Source organism: Uloborus diversus, chromosome 10 (genome assembly GCF_026930045.1).
Source record: "Uloborus diversus isolate 005 chromosome 10, Udiv.v.3.1, whole genome shotgun sequence".
In the NCBI taxonomy this organism is placed as follows: Eukaryota; Metazoa; Arthropoda; class Arachnida; order Araneae; family Uloboridae; genus Uloborus; species Uloborus diversus.
The window spans coordinates 59,791,460-59,811,898 of record NC_072740.1 but is presented as its reverse complement, the minus strand read 5'-3'; the positions used below and the strand labels follow the sequence as shown (position 1 = coordinate 59,811,898).

Here is a 20,439-nt window from a genome sequence, read left to right as displayed (position 1 = left end):
ATTCAAGTTATTGATAAAAACAACTAGGCAAGACACTTTTTATATTTAAACGAAATAATGCGAAGAAATAAAAAATAAAAAAAAAATAAAAGTAAACTTCAAAGATTTGAAACGTATGTACACTTCCGACAGTAAGGTGCAGTAGAAGCTGTATTTACTATTTATTTCATCGGCATGTTGCATGAAACAATAATAATTCTTTCCAATCATAAACATTGCGATTTACATTCAATAGAAAACTACGAAACGGGATGGACCTTGTGAGCAGTATGCTCTTACTATCATCATGACTTAATCATCGGTCTTCATTTTTGCACTATACCTTTTTTATCCTTAAAATGTTAAGCATCGACATCGAAAAATCATGAAATGCAAAACATCGATGTTAATATTTTCTAATCTGAATTTTTAACTTACTTCGCTTCTAACAGTAAAAAGCAATGGTATGAATAAAATGTGTTTTTAGAAAAACAAGTTTTCTAATATGTATACATATGTATCTGTACATATCGAAATGCACATTTCAGAGTAGAAATCCCTATGCTATTCTTTATTTATTTGGTATTAAGCGATTCACGCTCAATGTTTATACTGTACTTGGTGACACATTCAGCTATTTCACACGGGGTCGCGATAGAAAGGGTATTAAAAAAAAATTTCCGGTAAGAAAGAAATATATTGATGTCTTGAAAGCATATTCACATTAAAAAAAAAACTCGTGGAAGATCGAAACATCGAAGACGCATCGGAAGTGTTTCTATAACAAGACGAATGCGGCAGAATAGCCGGAAGTAATTTATACCAACATCCGCTTAGGCGCGCTTGGAACTATGGGTGTTCTAGCATGCCACATGAGATTACAGGAATTTTTCTGGTGGCCCGGTGGAACACCTGTGTTTCCAAACACTCGTGGTTACATTGCGGTAGTTTTAGTTCAGCAGCAGACGACGCTCACAAAGACGCTCCAGTCACAAAGCGTGTAAAATTTGATACACGATCTGATTAGCCGAACCATACCACGTGATCTCGCAAACCACGTCGAGACCGCGGTAAGAGCGGTTGCAACCGCATCGACCACTGTAGAGCAACCGCAAGCGTTTCCGAACGCTGCACAGTGTTTCGATTAATACAAGCTAGCTGGACAAAAATCAAGTTCAGAATTCACCGTCTCATCACACAAAATTAAAGTGTTCCTAAATTCACATGATTTAATCGTTCAAAATGGATATTATTCATACTGGTAAGTGCTTTTTTTCCCTAACTTAATTACTCTATCTGATAATTAAACAGTATTAAAAATTTTTTGAAGATAAACGAAGGAGATGATCGTTTAAAACCGTTCAAGTGATGGTAATGATTTTACCCGTTTGTACCCGGACCAAATTTTCTGTATATAATAGCTGAACTTTTCCCATTATTAATAAGGCGTATTATAGTCGGTAGACTCTAGTACACCGTTTTCTTTTTCTTTAGAGTACTTTCTTTCGGGTAGGGATTCTTTGTAAAATTATTGAAGCACCCAAAGCTTTGGGTAAAAAAAATATGTTGTACTCGAGTGTGCTGACTATAATACGTCTTATTATTAATCGGAAAGTTGTAGCTACTATATACAGAAAATTTAGACCGGGTACAAATGGGTACATGTCATTGCGATCACTTGAAAGTTTTGAAACAGGCAAAAAAACCATCGTTTATCTTTAAAAAAAATTAATATTGTTTAACTATCAGATAGATTAACTAAATTAGTAAAAAAAGCACTTACTAGTATAAAAGATATCCACCTTGTTCATTAAACTCATATGAAATTAGGCAGAGCCGACCTTAAGCCGATTAGAGCAAATGAGTCTAATCTGGCCCCGCGTTAGCAGGGGCCCAGCGCTAAAAGATTTTTTTTTCTTTTAGATAAACAAGAGAAAAAAATGTATGAAAAGGAAAAAAAGACGTCCAAATTTAATATTTAAATGACGCTTAATCTGGCAGTGTGGAGCTTTTCAGCTAATTTTAAATTCACTAAACGCATCAGGAGTTAGCAAAACATATTTCCAAAACTACTTGTGTCAAATCAATTTCCGGAAAAAAAGTTAAGCTAACAGTGCAATTGGTCATCTGAAATCAATGGCCACAAAGCGACTATACCTTATCCCTATACTAACCGGTCAGGAGAAAGGGAGCTATGTAATAATGTCATGTGGCTGGGGCCTCAAAGAACAAATTTTCAATGATTATTGTCTATTAGTACGGTGAGTAATAAAATTATGGCCCTATCTCAGGTCCTAAAACTATCGCATGAGCAAATCGAAAAATGTCCCGAAGCACCCAAATTTTGCCGGCCCCAAAGCTGTTTTTTAAATTCAGTGTGCATATTTGTTTTATTTATTTTGGCGGAAAAAGTGCAAAGATTCAACAACGATGAAATTTTATATCGTATACAATTTACAACAACATAATGTATCAATGTACATAATCTTGAATACCACTTGCTCCAAATATCATCAGTACTCATATTATTGTGCAATTGTGAAAGAAAAGTATCAACATTTTGCCTGAAATTTGGTTTTTAAAACCTCAATGTCAAAAAATTGTCAAGAGACGTCTCCAAACTCCCCTCTTTTTTCTAACGTGATCGTTAGCAACTCTCCAAAGATTGCCTCAAACTATGCCTAAAATTTTCAATTTCAAAACATTCCCAAGGGATTTTCCCAACATGGGAGATTCCTCCCTCCAAAGATAGCGCCAAGTTGTGATTTTAAAACTCCAACTTCGATAAATTTCAGGTAAGCGGCCCCGAACCTTTTTTTCCCTTTCCTTACGATCACCACTGATAGCTTTAACTTTAGCTTTGAGACAATTCCACGGACCAGCTCTCCTCAACTTTCCTTAAAATAGACTTAAATTGACGTCAGTTTCGAAAAACATACTTGAGGCTGCCATCTCCTTTTCCCACTGTCGTTATCAAAAGACTAAAATTGTGTTTTCACACTTCAATATTGAAAAAATTCCGGAGGATCATCCGATCCCCTAACATTGTCAAACTTAGCTTAAAATTTTTATTATATTTCCCTTAATTTGCTCTTTGCCTAAATTTGCTATTTTGTGGTCAGTTTTCAAAGTTTTTTCGGGAGCGAAATTTGAACGCCTCTCCCTTCTCGAACTTCTGACTAAAACTGAGTTTTTAAGTCTTCAATTCATAAACTTTTCCAGGGGAGGTCGCCCGACTCCCCACCTTTGTCCTATTGCTGATGTCCCCAAATACAGTCCAAAATTTCATTTTTAAGTTTTAGCATTGGTACATAACTTTTCTGACAAAGCACTAAATTGCGCATCAAAAATTTCTCTGTGTTAAACTTGTCTAACTTTTTTTTAAATTCGCTCTCATTCTGTTTTTTTTTTTTTTTTTTTTGTCTCAAAATAAATGCAATTATTCATAAAGGGCATCGCCAATATTCTCAAATCGGGTCCCACGTTCGTTAAGGCCGGCTCTGAAATTAGGAACAATTTAATTTTGTGTCATGAAATGATGTCTGGAACTCAACTGATTTATTCAATTACAAACTGATACGTACCTTTGAGCCCTATTACTCACGTGACGGAAGGGAATTAGTCATAAACAAATGACTAAATATCATGTTTTGGTTTATTGTTTGCATTATCCCAATACCAAAGTTTAGAATTTTGAACATGACTTTTGTCCACCTAGGTTGTACTAATCGAAACACTGTGCGCTGGTCGGTGGCACCAAAAATCAGCTGATTGCGTTACCGAGCGCTTGCGGTGGCACCGGTGCGACCGCGGCAAGTTTCCGAACTTACCCTAATTTAAATGTCACTGATGAGCCGAGACCCACGTGATAACAGGCCAGACAACTCCTTTCCCCCCCGCTTCGTTACGCCACCAGTCGTCGATCTATGAACTTGGCGCGAAACTTTGAAAGCAGTGCGTTTTACCAGTAAACAGTAGTGCTCTGGCTGAAATAGATGAAATAGGAAATATGTAACTTCGAATGCACATTTTTAAGTACAATACTGTTGTATTTATCTCATCCTTTCCTCGTACTGGAATGTAGAGGCAATTAAAAATATATATAATTAAGTATTGCAACTGTCTGCCGAATGAAAGTGAGTCAGCGATTTCAGCTTCCGAACAACCTGCATGCGAAGAAAAAAGTTGGGCTTATCATGGAATAAATTTTAAAGTTCGGAGGTAAGTACTTTTCTCAGATAAACAAATTTACATTTTATTCTTTTAAGTTCATGCAGTTAAGGTTACTTAATTTTTCCTCTATTACACAAACAATTGTCAGTTTCCTTTCTGATATCTTTGTCTGTAATTTGTAATTTCAGCGTACTGCTTTTAATATTTGAAATGGTTAACTTGCAACTTTTTATTTCTTTATTTTTTTAACCTTGTGCACGCATTTATTCGAAATGGATTTTCCAAGCTGACAATATACATATGTCAAAATTTTCTGCAAATATACTCGTTGCTATCAGAAGCAACGTAACTTGGTGTTGATATTCAGTTAATATGTATGTAAACAAGTTTATTAAAACAGGCTTTTAACTGAACTAATCTTATATTTTCGGTTTCGATTAAATTGTTTCATACGCTAGCATGTGTTATTTTGATCAACAAACATTCCTTGATGGGCTTCCGTAGTTCTGAGATAGAAGATTAGCTTTGAACGCCGGAGGTCTTGGGTTCGATACTCAAACATTTCCCCCCAACTACGCCCCTGCAATGTTATTCAAACAAGCCGGTTCTGTGCGTGAATAAAAAAAAAATATACGTTTTTTTTCCACTGTTGTCCTTAAGTTTTATGATATTTATGCACAAATTGTGGTTGAGTTAAAGGTATTCATAATTTCTGAGCTTACGAAAGATTACTTTTGAGCAGTGGATACGCAACGTGTTTTTTCCAAATGCTATGCTTGTTTGTTTATGCTTAAAAAGGGCAAAATGTCTTGAACTAAATATTTTTTGAACTCCTTGGGTTTTCTGTTAATAAGTTTTGAGGAACTCTGAAACTGTAACATAAATTGAATTAAGGGGCTGTCCATAAAGTATGTTGCAAAATTTTGAACAAATGCCCCCCCCCTCCTTGTTACTTGTTCAACATGAGCATATTGTTATAAACAACAACAACGCGTGATGTCATACTTCTTGTTATCCCCTCCCTTCCCCCTGTCACAAAACTGTCACACTGAATTCCTAAAAGAGCATACTCAGCAAAATGTTGATCTAAATTTAACATATATGAGGTTTTAAGTATTGAAGAAAGTTGCTAAAATGGTCATTCTATGAAAAGTTTTTTGAAAAAGGTTACTTTGTCATCAATTAATGCTTTTTTAAATAATTTTTCAAAAGCCTAAAATGATGAACTATTCAAGCCCCCTCCCCCACACACAAGAATCATTAGCAGCAGAAAAAGCTGAAAATGGAAAAGTAGCCAAATTCCAAAAAAAAAAAAAAAAAAAGTCTGCTTAGATATTGAATAAATTTTTTTGATGTACAACATACAGTATTCATGATGTTGTATAATTCCTTCTTTAATTAACGTTTTTCAAGTTGAATTCCTGTGTAATTTTTCGAGAGTGCCCACCGAAGGAGGTGGGGGTCGGAATCATAGTCTCATAGTAATGGTAGCTTTTCAACGGCTATAGTTATAAATAACTGTGCCCTTGAAATTTTAAGGGAGATGGAGATGTTTTGGGTTTTTTTTTTTTTTTTTTTTTGAAGTTTTCATAATTGAAGGGGTAGGGCAGTGTTTACTTTGGGGGATGGCACCCAAGCATTCATGTCTTTTTAAAAGCATAAATTTGCTCAGCTAAGTTAACATTAATAATCTGGTATTATGTACTTTAATTTGATGTTATATGTCTTTGAAACATATTGCAGTCATGTTTCCCATTTACTTAAGTAAAAATGTTTATTTATTTTTTAAAATTTCATTTAATTCTTATTCAAATACAATGGTAAAATTATTTTTTGTTTTGATGTAATTGTAAAATGAAAGTTCATTTATTTATTTGAATACTTCTTAAAAGTTAATGTTTCAATACAATATACAAGTAGTTAAAATGCGATTAGGTAAAAAAAAAAAAAGAATTCAAATGAAAAATAAAACTGCTTATTTATCATTTCGTTTTAACATGATTGTAAAATAAAATCGTGTTTAGTTATTTGAATACTTTGTAAGACTTATAAATGTTTTTATGTAAAATACTATGAATTAAGCTCAGTGTATTTTTTAGTGTATGATTATCGGTTCCTTTTTATGTTTTCAAATGAAAAAGTATAACTTTTAATGCTACTAAAATAATAGAAGACAATAATAAATAAACCAAATAGTTTGATTAAACTAAAATACTAATCGAAGTGCTCACTTCCCAATATCATTGTGGATCGACGAACGATGACGTCATTTGCTAGTTGGATGGCCTTCCTATCTCGAAGGCCTCGGATGAGCCCGAGTTAACCGGTTGCACTATTCGAACAAACGCAAAATGTACGCATCGTTGCACAGAGACAACAATGGTTCTGCCTAAAAAGAGTTTTTTCTAGGCACTATAGCAATTACAAAGCAAAAAAGAACATTAAGTGTACAAAATGGAGAGAAATGGCGGCAAACAGGAAATCATGGGAAGACGTGGACGTTGTGCCACATTTAATACAACACATTATGCTTTTGATGACGTATAGCGTCAAAAAAGAAAGAACGAACGAAATTCTAGGACGGTGGAAGTGGTCACTCAAAAACGGAGCACAAGCTAATTCGAACGGCTGCAAAAAGAGTAATACAAAGTTTTAAAAAATTGACCTGGCAACACTTCATTCAATTTGGTCGTGACATATGAAAGATGTAAATAAAAGCTCGTTTCTCGCAAAATTCGGAAGCATTTTCTATCATAACTTCGAATTGTTTTGCATTTTATATATATTTAGTCGATTAATTGTCTGATGCTTCGAGATAATATCTTTTTTTGAGAGCATCAATGCTTGTAAATCAAATTTTGAACCATTATATTCTGAGCTTAGCTGGTTAAGTTATAGATTGTCTTTTCAAAAAACATGAACATTTCTCTACTGAAATTATTTCCTGTGGTATTGTCACAAAGTTTTATGCAATGAAAACGTATTGGTGACCATTAAAAAACAAGTTTTGTATGTTTATTAAGTTTCAAATATTGTTGGAACCGCCATGAGATGTGGAGAAGCAACATTTGATTACCCTTCTCATGCTTTTCACTATTCGCCTCGCCCTGCTTCTACAGGTAAGAGTGATCTTTTATTACTTTTCAATTGTTCTTTTCACAGCACTGTTTACAAGTCTTTCGTTTAGACATTAAGAATATTTATGCTCATCTCTTGTTTTCAATTTCGGAGGAATATGTTTTAAAATGTGTTCTTTTTTGTTTTTGTTTTGTTTTGGGTTTGGGATTGTAAATATTGTAAATAAAAGCATAAATCAACACTGTTCTGTTGAGAGCGAAGGATTTAAGAATTAGTTTCCCTTCTCATTGGAATAATCAATGTATGGTGGAAACCAAAGAAAATTATCCTTTCAATTAGAAAAATATTAGTAACGCAGTTCAGGGTGCTGAGTTTGAGACTGCTACAGTGCTTAAGCACGGACCTTTGCACCCTTATATTTTCAGGATGAAAGCATATATTCCTGTTTGTTTCCTTATACAAAAAACAGGTTTTTGAAGTTGAAATTTATGAAAAAAAAAATCTTCAATATTTTTAAAAAGTTAATTTATATTGTTCCTTTAAGCACCTTTTTACTCTCACATAGTCATTCTTTATTGATTATTTTGTAACTTTTTTTTGTAGCTAAAATTTTGGACCTGAACGGAGGGTAACGAATAGTAAATATATATTTTAAATGTTATTTTAAAACTTTTCATTTAAATAAACTTGCATATTGTATGAGGAACACAATCTGAACTGATTAAAATGTACACATCTTTCTTAAAATGAATTTTTTTTAAAAAGTTGTATGCTCCATTTCTGATTTTATGTCCTCCGTTACATCTGTACTGTAACAGAGGATTCATATATGGAGGATACAAATACTTATGTTTTGCTACGCACATAGTGTTGATTTAGGGTTAACACAACATGCCATTTAGAATTTACTTAAAAAAAAAGTGATTGTTTTAATTAGGTATTAAAAAATTTTTTGTACACAAACAATTCTTTCCTTTTTAAATAAAGAATGGAGGATACACAAAGTTAAATACCTAGTTGACTTCCAAGAGAATAATGCTGAAATTCTTTCACACAAAGTTGTTTTGCTTCACTATGAAGACCCAGAGTTTAAACGGGCTAACTTGCGATTCTAAACCTCTGTAATGAGCTGCCAGTACTGCTGTCTATAGGAAATTCTAATACTTAATTAAATCTTGAACAGATGATACAAGAAGGACTGACAGTGATTCAAAAGATTATGAATGTTATATATATATTTTTATTTTATAGCATAATTCTTTTAAATTATTAAAGAAACATCAAATGATTCAAATTTCATTATTAAATCTGTTATATATTTCTTTTATCGAGTAAATAAATGAAAAAGTACATGGGATTAAATGTGTTGGAACATGTAGTGGAGGCATACAAGTATCCCTCCGTTCAGTGAAAAAATTATTAAAGAAAAATTTACAACATTATTAATTTGTATTGATTATTTTCGAAATTATCTCACAAAGGTTTTTCACGCAAGCGTTTCCTAATTTTTGCCGAATGTTTTTACGCATATCATAGGAAGTTTTAATCACCTTCCTGTATATCTACAACAAGAGCAAATAAAACTTTGTCTCATATGATGAAGAGTAGATTTACTGTTCGAGAAAACAATAAAAACGGAGTAGATTTTTCTAAGAATGAATTTTTATTCTCATTCAAGGTTTCAGTGTTTATATGTTCAGCAATTGAGAGAATCACTAAAAATTATAACCCTTTTTGAGAACCATCTTGCCCAACCATTTCCATTTAGGTGGATCTAGCTTCTGGTTGTGGAAGGGGTTAATATCACCATATTAATTTTCAAAAGCTTGCTGCACCAGGTACAAAACAAAATATTTTAAACTTTTTTTCTTAAAAATTTTCCTTTCCCCCTTTATTCCTCTGAATTACATTCACAGGGGTCTGTCCAGGATTTTTCACAGGGTCCGTTTTTTGTGAAAAATTAAAATAATTTTGTGAAAAATGAATTAATTTTGTGAAAAATCAAATTATTTCGCAAAAAAAAAAAAAAAAAAAAAGATAAAACGAAATTTTAGAATTTAGAGATGGCACAAACTGCATCAATTAAACTTAAAGTTAAGTGTTTTCCTCTTCTATGTCGAGAATATCATTCTGGAGTGTTTTTTATATCGTTCTGGACATTTAGTGAGGGGGGGGGGGGCATTGCTCTCTTAAGTATCAACATTTATCTACCATTCTACATTATGTTAAATTATACTAGAAACATTTCTGTATAGTATTTAAAATATTTGTAACAAAAAAAAAAATAAATAAATAAAAAAAATTCAGACAAGGGTCAGCATTTTTAACTTTTTGACCCAAGACACTCTTAAAAAGCACAGAATTTCGTTTAAAACTTATAAATTCCGTGATTTTTACAAAAATAAAAAGATATTTTAATTGTTTACCTCTTGACAAAGCGCAATAAACATCAAAAATTCGAAAAATTGGAATCCCATAGCAGATGCAAAGAGATTGCAATTCTTAAAGTGAAGGCATCAAAAGTATAAAAACGGCTTGTAAAAGAAATATTTTTGATAAAATTATTTTAAAATTGCAGTTTAGAGTCCTATCATAAACATTTCATTAATATCTGTGGATACAGTTGAAGCAAAAAATAAAAAAAATAAAAAATAAACCATCTATATCTATCCTCATAAAAGATATTGGAATTTTGCTTTAAAAACTTGAAATGAGAGTTCTGACAAAAATAAAAAGACTTTTCATTTATTTGCATCCTAATAAAGCGAAGTTAGTTTGAAAAAAGAACAAAATATAATTCTCATATCGGATGTTAAAAGATTGCGTTTTTCAAAGGGTAGACATCTAAAGAACAAAAAAAAAAGGTAATTAAAAGAGTTTATCTAAAGTTGTTAATCATCCTTGTTAGCATCGAAAAATCAAAACTCATATAATTTTCTCCCAAAATAACAGTTAAACATCGCACCGCACCTTAACAATGCAAATATTGACAAGCTGGTAAAATGATGAGAATTTTTTCTAATCAATTCATTATAAAGGTTCAACGCCAGACTCTAAGTGGTGATAATTTTGAAGTTGGTAACCCTATCTGAAGTGATCCATATTTTCCCCCCACCCTTACTATCCCTTTGCAGTTTTAAGTTCATATTTCGCAGGCATATATTATTATTGTTTATTAAATCATGAGCAGGGAGAAAAGTGCTTACCAACACCTTTTCAGAAAAGCTTACAGCAGCACTGCTGCTAATTAGCTGTGATAAAACAAACAACAAGCATTCTATTTATTTGGCAGTAGCAATTATTTATTGTTTGCAGGAGCATTGCAGGAGTGCCGTTTTTTTTTTCTTTTGCAAAATTAGGCAATTTTGTATAAGCTGATCCCTCTAATTTGACTTCAGAAAAGGTTCCAAAAATTAACGGTTTATACACAGAAATATGCGTTATTTTGCTTTCACATTTGCTCTTTCAATAAACAATTTGTGAAAGATCCGATCTTGTTTATCAGAATTTTGTGAAGGGTCCGTTTTGGTTGATCGAGATTTTGTGAAAGGTCCGTTTTGGTTGATTGGAATTTCGTGAAGGGTCCGTTAACGGACCCAAATATCCTCTGGCCAGACCCCTGATTCAAGAAATTCAGTGATATTCACTACAAAAAATTTAATAACTCTTTCTTGCCAGAAAGCCATTCAAGATGTATTTCATTGTGCAAAGTTAATTCTTAACTATGTGGGATAACTTAAAGTCTTGAATACAGAGCTTAAGCATTAACACATTCAACTGTCTGCCCATCTTGGGTTTTACTGAGTTACTTTTTCCCTGTCTTGACAATAGAGAAATACAGAGTTTCGCTTCTTAAAAAGTATGTCTTATTGATGAATATTTACATACTTCTAATCATAACTTAAATACCTAACAATAAACATAAAAAATGTCAAATTTTAAGTCAAGCTGCATTCCAATAATTATATCATTTGAAGCCACAAAGAACTAAATCTAGTCTTTATAATTCGAGAAAAAAAAAAAAAAACCACAAATGTAATCCAAAATATACATAATTTCTAAAAATTAAATTGAAAGAAATATATTTCGAAAATTTTATTTGTAGTTCCATAAAGATGGACTACTTTGGCCCAGATTTTGGAAATTTTCTCATTTTTTCTCAATAATTTTGTAATTATTCATATTTCCAAGCTTTGGAAACCTTTTTTACACATTTATTTCAAAGTATTATTAGCATTTTTAATTGTTTATCATTTGGGCCAATGTTACCCATTACACTTGGGTTACTTTGGCCCAAAGCAGTTTTCCCTATTTAAAACCATTGCAGAACTAATTAGTACCAAAGAACGAAGTTTGTTCATTGGGAAAACTATTTATTTAAAAGAAAAATGCATTCTGCAAGAAGTTTGAGTCACACATATTTGTTTTAAGGAAAATTAAAGTTTTTTTAAAAATGTGCGTGTATACCTTGTTATTGTTTCAGAAATTACTGATGAAGAAAATTCCTCTTTTCATCAGTTTTTGAGGTTTAATAATTTCTTTAAGATAATACCATTCATAAAACAAAGGATCTTAAATTTTCGGTCCCTTTTAAAACTTTTTGGTTTGTTTAATTTTTTTTTTTTTTGCTCTTAACATTAGCTCCTTTTTCTCTCGCATAAACAGCTGTTCCTGGAAACCTGAGCTCATTCCATTATTGCTGTTGGAAATTTTGTTATTGTCTACAATAACAAAATTTCCAACAAATTTAACAAAATTTGTAAGAAATGGTAGATGCAACTAGGTCAACATTTTCTATACCTCCTGCAACTTTTAGTTCATCTTCCATAACAAAAGTCATGTAACTGAGCCTTGTGAAGTTGAGTCTGTAATTGCTCTCTTGATATGTTGCAAAAAATTCCTGTTTTTTTTGTGGGTTTTTTCTGTTAAGAGTTCTACTTTTAGCTTTTCTTATCTTTTCCAAATCTCTCTGGTGGTTTTTTTCATGTTTTTATGCTGGGCCAAAGTAGGTTGTAATTTTTAAGTGAGGACATATCTCGTAATTGTGAAAATTTTAAATAAAAACATTTACTGAAATGTGAAGTACAACTATGCTACTACATAAATTATTGAATAGTGTTCATAAATAGGTACTTAACAAACTCTTAGCTGAATTGCTTCTACATGTAAAAGTCTGAGAGGTTTTAAAAACACATGGTTGCACAAGAAACACAATACCAGTAGTGTTACTCTTCTGGAGAGCTATCAAACTGCTTGAAATACATTACTGAGTCTTTGAGACTGCTCTCTAATGGAAGCTGTCAAAATATGTTTAAAATTTCCTTTTTGAAAGTTTACAGAGAATGTTGTATATTTTTCTCAATTTGTGCCAAAGAATCACTCTAGGGCCAACGTAACCAACGTTTACGGAAGTTAAGACATTCTTGGATTGCAACACAAAATGGCTCATCTGATTTTTTTTTATTGTACTATTTATAGTTTTAGTAATGCCTTATATGACTTAAAATGAAAATTTGAAGTAATAATAAATGTATTTTTGCAATGGGGGGGGGGGGGTATCATTTAATTAAATTATCATGTGTTGTATACATAAATGTGCATTAAAAATTTCCCCATCGTTGAACTACCTCTAAATATTGTTATATCATTCTAAAATTTTGCCTGATTTTTTTTTTTAATAAAAAGGAATCAAATTAGAGGGTGAGAAGATGATAATTTCATACTTCAAAAATAAGCTTCAATCTATTACTGGGCTTTAGGATATATTTCCTATGTATTGATGAATGCTGTCACTATTTAAACAAAATAAACTAATTGGCATATTTGATAGAGCCAATTTAGTTTTGAGATAATTTAACTAAAGATGGAAAATTATTTTGAATAGATTGTAGTGCATGCTTTGAACTTTGATTTCATTATGCTTTTCCTCAAAATATTCAGAAGAGCATGTAAAATTAAATCATGTTATTGCTTGCTTGGTCTGAAAAAATCTTACAATGCAGACTTGAACCATTTCATGTTATATTTACACATATTAAGTGGATAATACAGATCGGTTAAATTTCTGCATACGTATCACATCCAAGGCTCATTGTTTTAAGCTTTTCAAATATCGAGCTACTAGCTTACTACCCGGCGTTGCCCGGGGGCTTTTCAATGCAACATATCTTTCGGATAACCAATTGAATGAATTCTATCTAAATGAGCGTAAAAAAATACATTCATAACGCTTTCTAGGCTCAGATCTTCAAAACACTTTAAATAACACAGAAAATCAAGCATTTGAAGAAAAAGTAGCATTAACTTAAAGCAAAAAAGTATGGGAAATATTGTTTGGGCTATGTAGTGTCCACTGGTATGTTGTCTGAGGTTAAATCAGACAGGCGGTACTTAAATTGTCTTAATGCAAAGACAAATGATTGTCTTTTGCACATCTTGTGGGACAACCTTTTACGTGATGCTTCGAAAGAAAAGCGTTGTGCCCCCATTGTAGGTTTTGTTTTCCCCAATACATCAAAAAATGCAACAGTACTTTTCACATACATTTTATTCGGAAATAAATCATTGAATGTTTCCTTAGAAAGAGTCGTGAGCTTACCAAAAAATAAAAGTCAATCCCTATTATTAGGCACAAATATATACAAAATAGTCTTCTTGGACATGGTTCCAATATTTTCAGATTAATTTAAAATCATCCTCAATGTCCAAAAGCTAAAAAAATAATCCACCGTACAGAAAATAAAGAATTCAGTCAGTGTTGTTAACAGACGATAACACTCCGTTTTACGGATTTTTTGTCGGTGTTTTTGAGAATGAAGGTATCAAGTCATTGGTTATTTTGTATGTTTTCAGGCAAGCACATTTCGCAAAAAAAGTTTGCTTAGTATAAAAAAAAAAACTTTACCAAATGTGTCTTCTCGCTCTTGCCACGTTGATTTAGTGCAATGCCATAGAGTAAAATTGGATAAGTGTAACTTACCTAAAAAGACGCACGTCAGCTACATTTTGTTTTCTTATGTTGACGTCAAATTTCTATTTTCGTAGATAAAAATGATAGTTAGACAGTAATATTAATGTCTTGTACGATTTGAAATTTGTCAAGATTTAAGTTCTAGTTCAAATTTTTAAAACCTAATACTTGCCGTAAATGTTATACATGATATCTCACACTGATGCAGGTAGAGAGAGCACGTATTTAAGTTTTGTTGCTTTAGACAGAGTATTCCGTAGAAAGCATCAAAACTTTAATTTAGAGGGATACAATCGTCGTGAGAGGTGGCAATGGGTCCACTGACTACATTACAGTCATTATTTTAAGGTATGTAAAACATTAAAAATGGAAGTAGGTGGATGTGAAGTTATTGAACGAACTATTTAAAAACCGTCAATTAAACTGCGCTATAGAGAAAAAAAAAAGGCGTGTGCATTTTGGTCACTATCCGTGTTAGATTTTTTTTTTTAATTATTTGTAGGCCGTGAAATTTTTTGAAAAATAAATGTCTTGTTTGTACTTAAACTGTATACAAACTTCCAATAATTTTCGATTGTTTACAATAGCAGTTATCGAACTTAGCTTTTTAATTGGAATGCAGCTTTTTTCAACTTATTTCACGATGAAGAAAAAACTTCATAGTGTGGAGTAATATTTCATCATGCCTTTAAATAGTAATCTCTGTGTGTCAAAAGATGCATCATACCCGCTAACAGATTAAAAATTATTGCTAGTCGGCGAAGATGCTTCATCAGGTGTATTATTACTCGAGCATTAAAGTAATATAAAATTTCAAATAAAGAAATTTGTTTAGATAAAAAAACGTAGCAATTTTTTGCAGTTTAAAACAGTTTAAATTTAAATTAACATTTATTCGCATTTTTTCCAAACTTAAAACTCCAACCCTCCCAAACTGTATGAATTCCGCCAAATTATATTTCCGTGTGGTTTTGCGGATAAAAAAGGTGCACAACCTTTAATTTTAGCACACATTGGCAATCCTAGTATGGTAGTTTATGTGCATGTAAGAAACGTCATGACCATCCCCTCTCCCCCTTGAAAAACAAATTCCAGATACGCTACTAAGCACGAATATGATTATTTTGTAGTTTATTTGAGAAATTAGTATTTTTTACCCCTGTTCTTTGTGAGACTTCAGCGATTAAACTTAGTTGAACCGAATTATGTAAAGATCCGACGTAAATCATGGAATAGTATAAAGAATATATGCATATTGGTTTAAAGGACCATCCAACATTAAATTGTTGAAGCTTATACGTGGATAATGAATGAATTATTGATACCGAATTAATTTTCGTATTTTCTGGGCTGTTCATATGGAGAATACTGACCCATATTTTCGCTTTACCATTACTGCTATGGAAATACCAAAGCAAGTAGAACCGTCGGAAACCGCAATGATTCCTGCTTTGCAGGAGGCTATTCAAAAAACGCGTACAGCATTTCTTTTCCGTTCAGCTTTCTTGCCAACATGTTTTACGCTTGTTGCTAATCGATTTTACGGCCAATGTTAAGTATACTTTTTGTGTTGATTGCATTTAAAATATCTCCTGGTGGTAATATGTTGCTGAGCATTTTCATTTGCTTTGAACCAAGGTTCACAAACTTAACGATTACAGTTAATCTTTGAAGAGACTTCATTTAGGGCATTTTTTACAGGCTTTTCATTCAGACCAAACTCATAATAATATGAAAATTCGTCATGTCGAAAACAGCCTTTTTATGATTAAAAATGTAAACTTTAATCTCTTAGGATCTTTTTTAAATTCCAAAAACCAGCCTATATGAAGTCTTGAGCAATAATTTACCTCTGTGCCAAATTTGGAAGAAATCCGACTAAAACTGGATTTGTATAAGGAACATACATCCCCCCCACACACAAACATACATCCATTTTTATATTTATAGATACATGTAAAGAAAGCCTTGACTACATCCCTCCCCTTTGAAAGATCAATTCCGAATGCGCTATTGTGCATTACTATGATTATTTTGCAATTTATTTGCTTTATAAGTACTTTTACCCCTTTTCTTTGACAGCCTGAAGCGACTTCTATTAAACCGAATTAGGTTATCGGTTATAGTTGAACCGAATTACTTAAAGATTCTATGTAGATCAAGGAATAGTATAAAGAAAATTTACATATTGCAAATTGGTTTCATAAGGTCATAAGGATCATAGAATATTAAGTTAAATTTTTACTGCAAGGATGAAATAGATGTAGTTTTAATAAAAGTAGTCTAATGCTGAAACAGTTGAAGATTGTACGTCAATATTAAATGCAATATTATTACCTTACTCCTGTTCGTATTTTCTCTGCTATTAACGGGAAAAACACTGATCAAAAATTACACGCAACCCTTACTGTTTTGGATTTTATAATTAAACAATATTTAAAACTTATGATTTAACGGTAGCATTCAAATTATGTAGCAACATGAGCAGCGTCAATGAACCCCTGGGGCTTCGTAGGTCGCAGTTTAAGAAACGATGTACAGCATCATTTTTTATACCTACGGCTTTCTCGCCAAACATGCTTTATTGCTCATCGCTAAACGGCATTGACGGCCAGTGTTCAGGATACGTTTTGTGTTGATTGCATTTAAAATAGCTCCTGGTGGTAATATGTTGATAACCGTTTTCATTTGCTTTGAACCAAGGTTCACAAATTTCACGATTAAAGTTAATCTTTGAAGAAACTTTATCTAGGGCAGTTTTTTACGGGTTTTTCATTTAGACTAAATTCATAACTATACAAAAATTCGTTCGTGCAGAAAAGAGAGTTTTATGACTCAAAATATGAAATTAGACCTCTTTGGGTCTTTTTAAAATACCAAAACCCCGCCTATATGAATTCCTGAGCAACAATTTACCTTTGTGCCAAATTTGGAAGAAATCCGACGAAAAATGTGGATTTGTATAAGGAACATACACACATACCCACACACCCACAAACATACATCCATTTTTATATATATAGATTCTTTGATTTGGGAGACATTACTACAAAGAGATTTGTACGTATTCAGAATAGTTTACTGGAAGCAACAGGTTATATATGCTAGGGAGTTAATCACTAGCGCAGTCAGAATTACCTTCTGAAGGGTTTTATTTATTATTATTATTTTTTGATCAGAACAGTCCTTACAAGTGTATAAACTACTGATAAATAAGATAAAATGTATAAAATGTAATAAGTATAATAAGATAAGATGTTAAAACCAAGGGCTTCTAGGGAGGGAAAAGAGGGAGGCGTACCCCCAAAACTCTCCCTTCGCAAGGCCACTGGGGTAAATAGTTTTAAGAAGATTCTTGATTTAGAGAGAGAATCACAGGGTGGCGACAGATCAGGGAAATCAGGGAGATCAGGGAAAAGTCAGGGAACTTTATTAATCAGGGAAAAGTCAGGGAAATATCAGGGAATTTTGAAAAAATAACAAAAAATCAGGGAAAATTGATTTTATGAAGGAAAAAAATTTTTTTTTTGCTTTACAAAATTAAGTATTTTAATTCCCTACGCATTTTCCCCCAATTATCTGCTCAAAAAAAAGTAAAATTAATGAGGTGTGATTATGCACTGCCGCATATTTGTGCATTTTTTTTCTTCAATGTCAAAGTATTGAATCTTACTTATTCCTCACAGGATGAACTTCCTAAGATTGTTTCTGTGTCTGTTAGGTTGTTTATTTTACCTAGCTTAAAATTTCCTTTTACGCTTTCAATGCTACGTAAAATAAACAACCATACAGGCAAAGATGAAGCCTTCATTAATGCCTTAGCTCCTTTGCCTTTATTCCATTGTCTCGAAGTAATTAGCATACTGTAATCAGAATTTCAAGAAGAAATCTTTGGTTTTTGAATTAATATTATAAAAGCTTAAAAATTATTACTTCTTCCTGTTTTTAATTTGATTGATAAAATTGAACTTTCAATAAAAAAAAACTTTGTTTTTTGCCGTTATATTATTTGTTATCACCGCAATTATAAAGGTTTTCTTTTCTTTGGACTTCAGTGATTCTTTTATTTTATAACCAAGTTGTATTCTTCTTTTATATATTTTGAAATTAACTAATTGCTTTTTTATTTCTTTTTTTCCCCCTTGCATTTCAAAGTTTGTTACAAAAGCGATGTAAGATTTTTTTTTCATTACATACTGAAATCATTTGAAATAGAGTTAACTAAGTAACTTAAGTGAATACCTTTATTTTTTATTGTTAAAATGCTGTATTCATTCATTAAAATATATGTTCTTGATTAGTGAAAAGCTCCATATGAATGGATGTCAAATGGTTTCATCTGTTTTGCATAAATATGTCAATTAGTTATATAAGAATAACTACATTACTTCTATTATTTCACTTTTGCTTGTCATTCTTGCAACAATTATTATACTGTTTGAAAATTTAGTTCAAAATAATTTCAATTACTTTTTAGTTCTATCATAAATACACATATGTTTTTAAGATTGATTTTAATAGTTTCTTAAAATTCTTATGCTAAGTGGTTTCTGGAAGTAAAGTATTTTTTTTTTTTTTAATTCTCTATAATCTTTCCATTGTCGAAAAATGTAATATACTATTTTGTAGGTTTTTTTCCCCCAAAAAATAACTTGATATGTTTTTTTTTTAACCATTTTATTAAAAAAGTAGCATTTTTTTAAAATATACCTTTAGTTCAACAACTTTACACAACTTAAAACGTTTAAAATACTGCATTTTATACAAACATACTATGGATTTCAAGTAGGGCAAAGAAAGAAAACCATTATCATTGGTAACGTAAATCAGGGAAATTTGGTGAACTTAATCAGGGAAATCAGGGAAAAGTCAGGGAACTTTTTTTCACAGTTCCTGTCGCCACCCTGAATCAATTCTAGGCAAGTCCAGAGCCTGTTTCTTATTTTAACTTTTGTATTTTATAGGACTCGACCGATGCATCGGCGCCGATGGTTCAACAATTTAGCCATCAGCATCGGCATCGGCGGCCGATGCTAACTTGCAGGAAACATCGGCCCATCGGCCTTAAAAGCATCGAAAAGCCGATGGAATTGGCCGATGTTTTGAAAAAAAAAAAGGACCTTTGTTGTTTTACTTTTTAGTACAAAGTAAAGGGAGTTATTGTTTTCAAACAAAATTGTTTACTTAAATTTCAGTATGAATTTCTATTTTAGTTAACCCCGAAAAAGTTTTTAATACTGCATTCCGGTACTAAACAAGTTAATTATTGCGTTGTTTCTTGCGGCTGGATGTACGTATATATCTTTTATAAGTCATAACTCAAAAATGGTAAGTTGTAGAAGGCTAAATTTTCGCATGTGGGATATGCGCACGTTACAGTAGTGCACTTCCCTTTTTATTTTCGATCGGGTGTTCTAAAAAGCCTATTAACTGATTTTTTGTGGTTATTAATTACTTATTTCAATGCAAAACTAATATAGCGTCTCAGACTGACGATCATTTGGTGATATATTGCAGAATTGGAGATCATGGAAACAAATATGAGATGGCGAAACCAGTTTTGTTTCCTTTTGTTAGATTCCCATTGAACCGACGGTAATTTTTCATTTTTCGATGTTTGTAATATGAACCACAGTAATGCAGTATTTTCTGTATCGCTTCGGCGGAGCTACAAGTTTGAGGCCCGTCGAAATACATTTTGTGGCCCTATTTCTCTATCACAGAGGTTATAAAACATTTATCATAAGCATTTTTGTAACTCCTACGGTGCCCCTATGGTTATGGAGCCTCTCGCGCAATTGCAACATTTGCTATATTTTAAATCTGCCACTGCACGTCAAAACAAACTCGGGTGCAAGTTTTCAAACGGTTTTTTTGCTCAATGTTTATGATTATTTTGAACTCTATTTTTTACGACTATTTTTTTGTATTTCCGAGAACACTTGCGTGCCCCTCCTCCCACTCCCTCAATTTCTGAAATTAAACTCTAGTTGTAGTTCTGAGTAATTTAAAACTAACACTATTCATAAAATTAGAGATTTTTTTTCAAGCTTTATCTATTGTTTAGGAAGAATTTAGAGCACTAATGTAAGAAATTGATTAAAGACGTTTTGAATGGTGACATAATTCGGAAAGCAAAGGGACTTATGAATTTTTTCTTCGGAAATGCTGGAGTAGATTCAGAAACTCTTCCGAGGCGTTGGTGGTAGCGATTCTGTACTAAAAAAAATTAAGCCGAA

The 20,439-nt window shown here is 32.2% G+C and overlaps 1 protein-coding gene across 1 annotated transcript in view; it reads left to right on the top strand.

The window, feature by feature from the left end:
• The first annotated feature begins 7,198 nt into the window (after positions 1–7,198).
• The window catches only part of LOC129231016 (FERM domain-containing protein 8-like), a 55,179-nt gene continuing 41,938 nt past the window's right edge, over positions 7,199–20,439 (top strand). The window contains exon 1 of the mRNA XM_054865262.1: positions 7,199–7,271. Within this exon, the coding sequence (XP_054721237.1) occupies positions 7,199–7,271 (73 nt within the window). The remainder of the gene's footprint in view (positions 7,272–20,439) is intronic.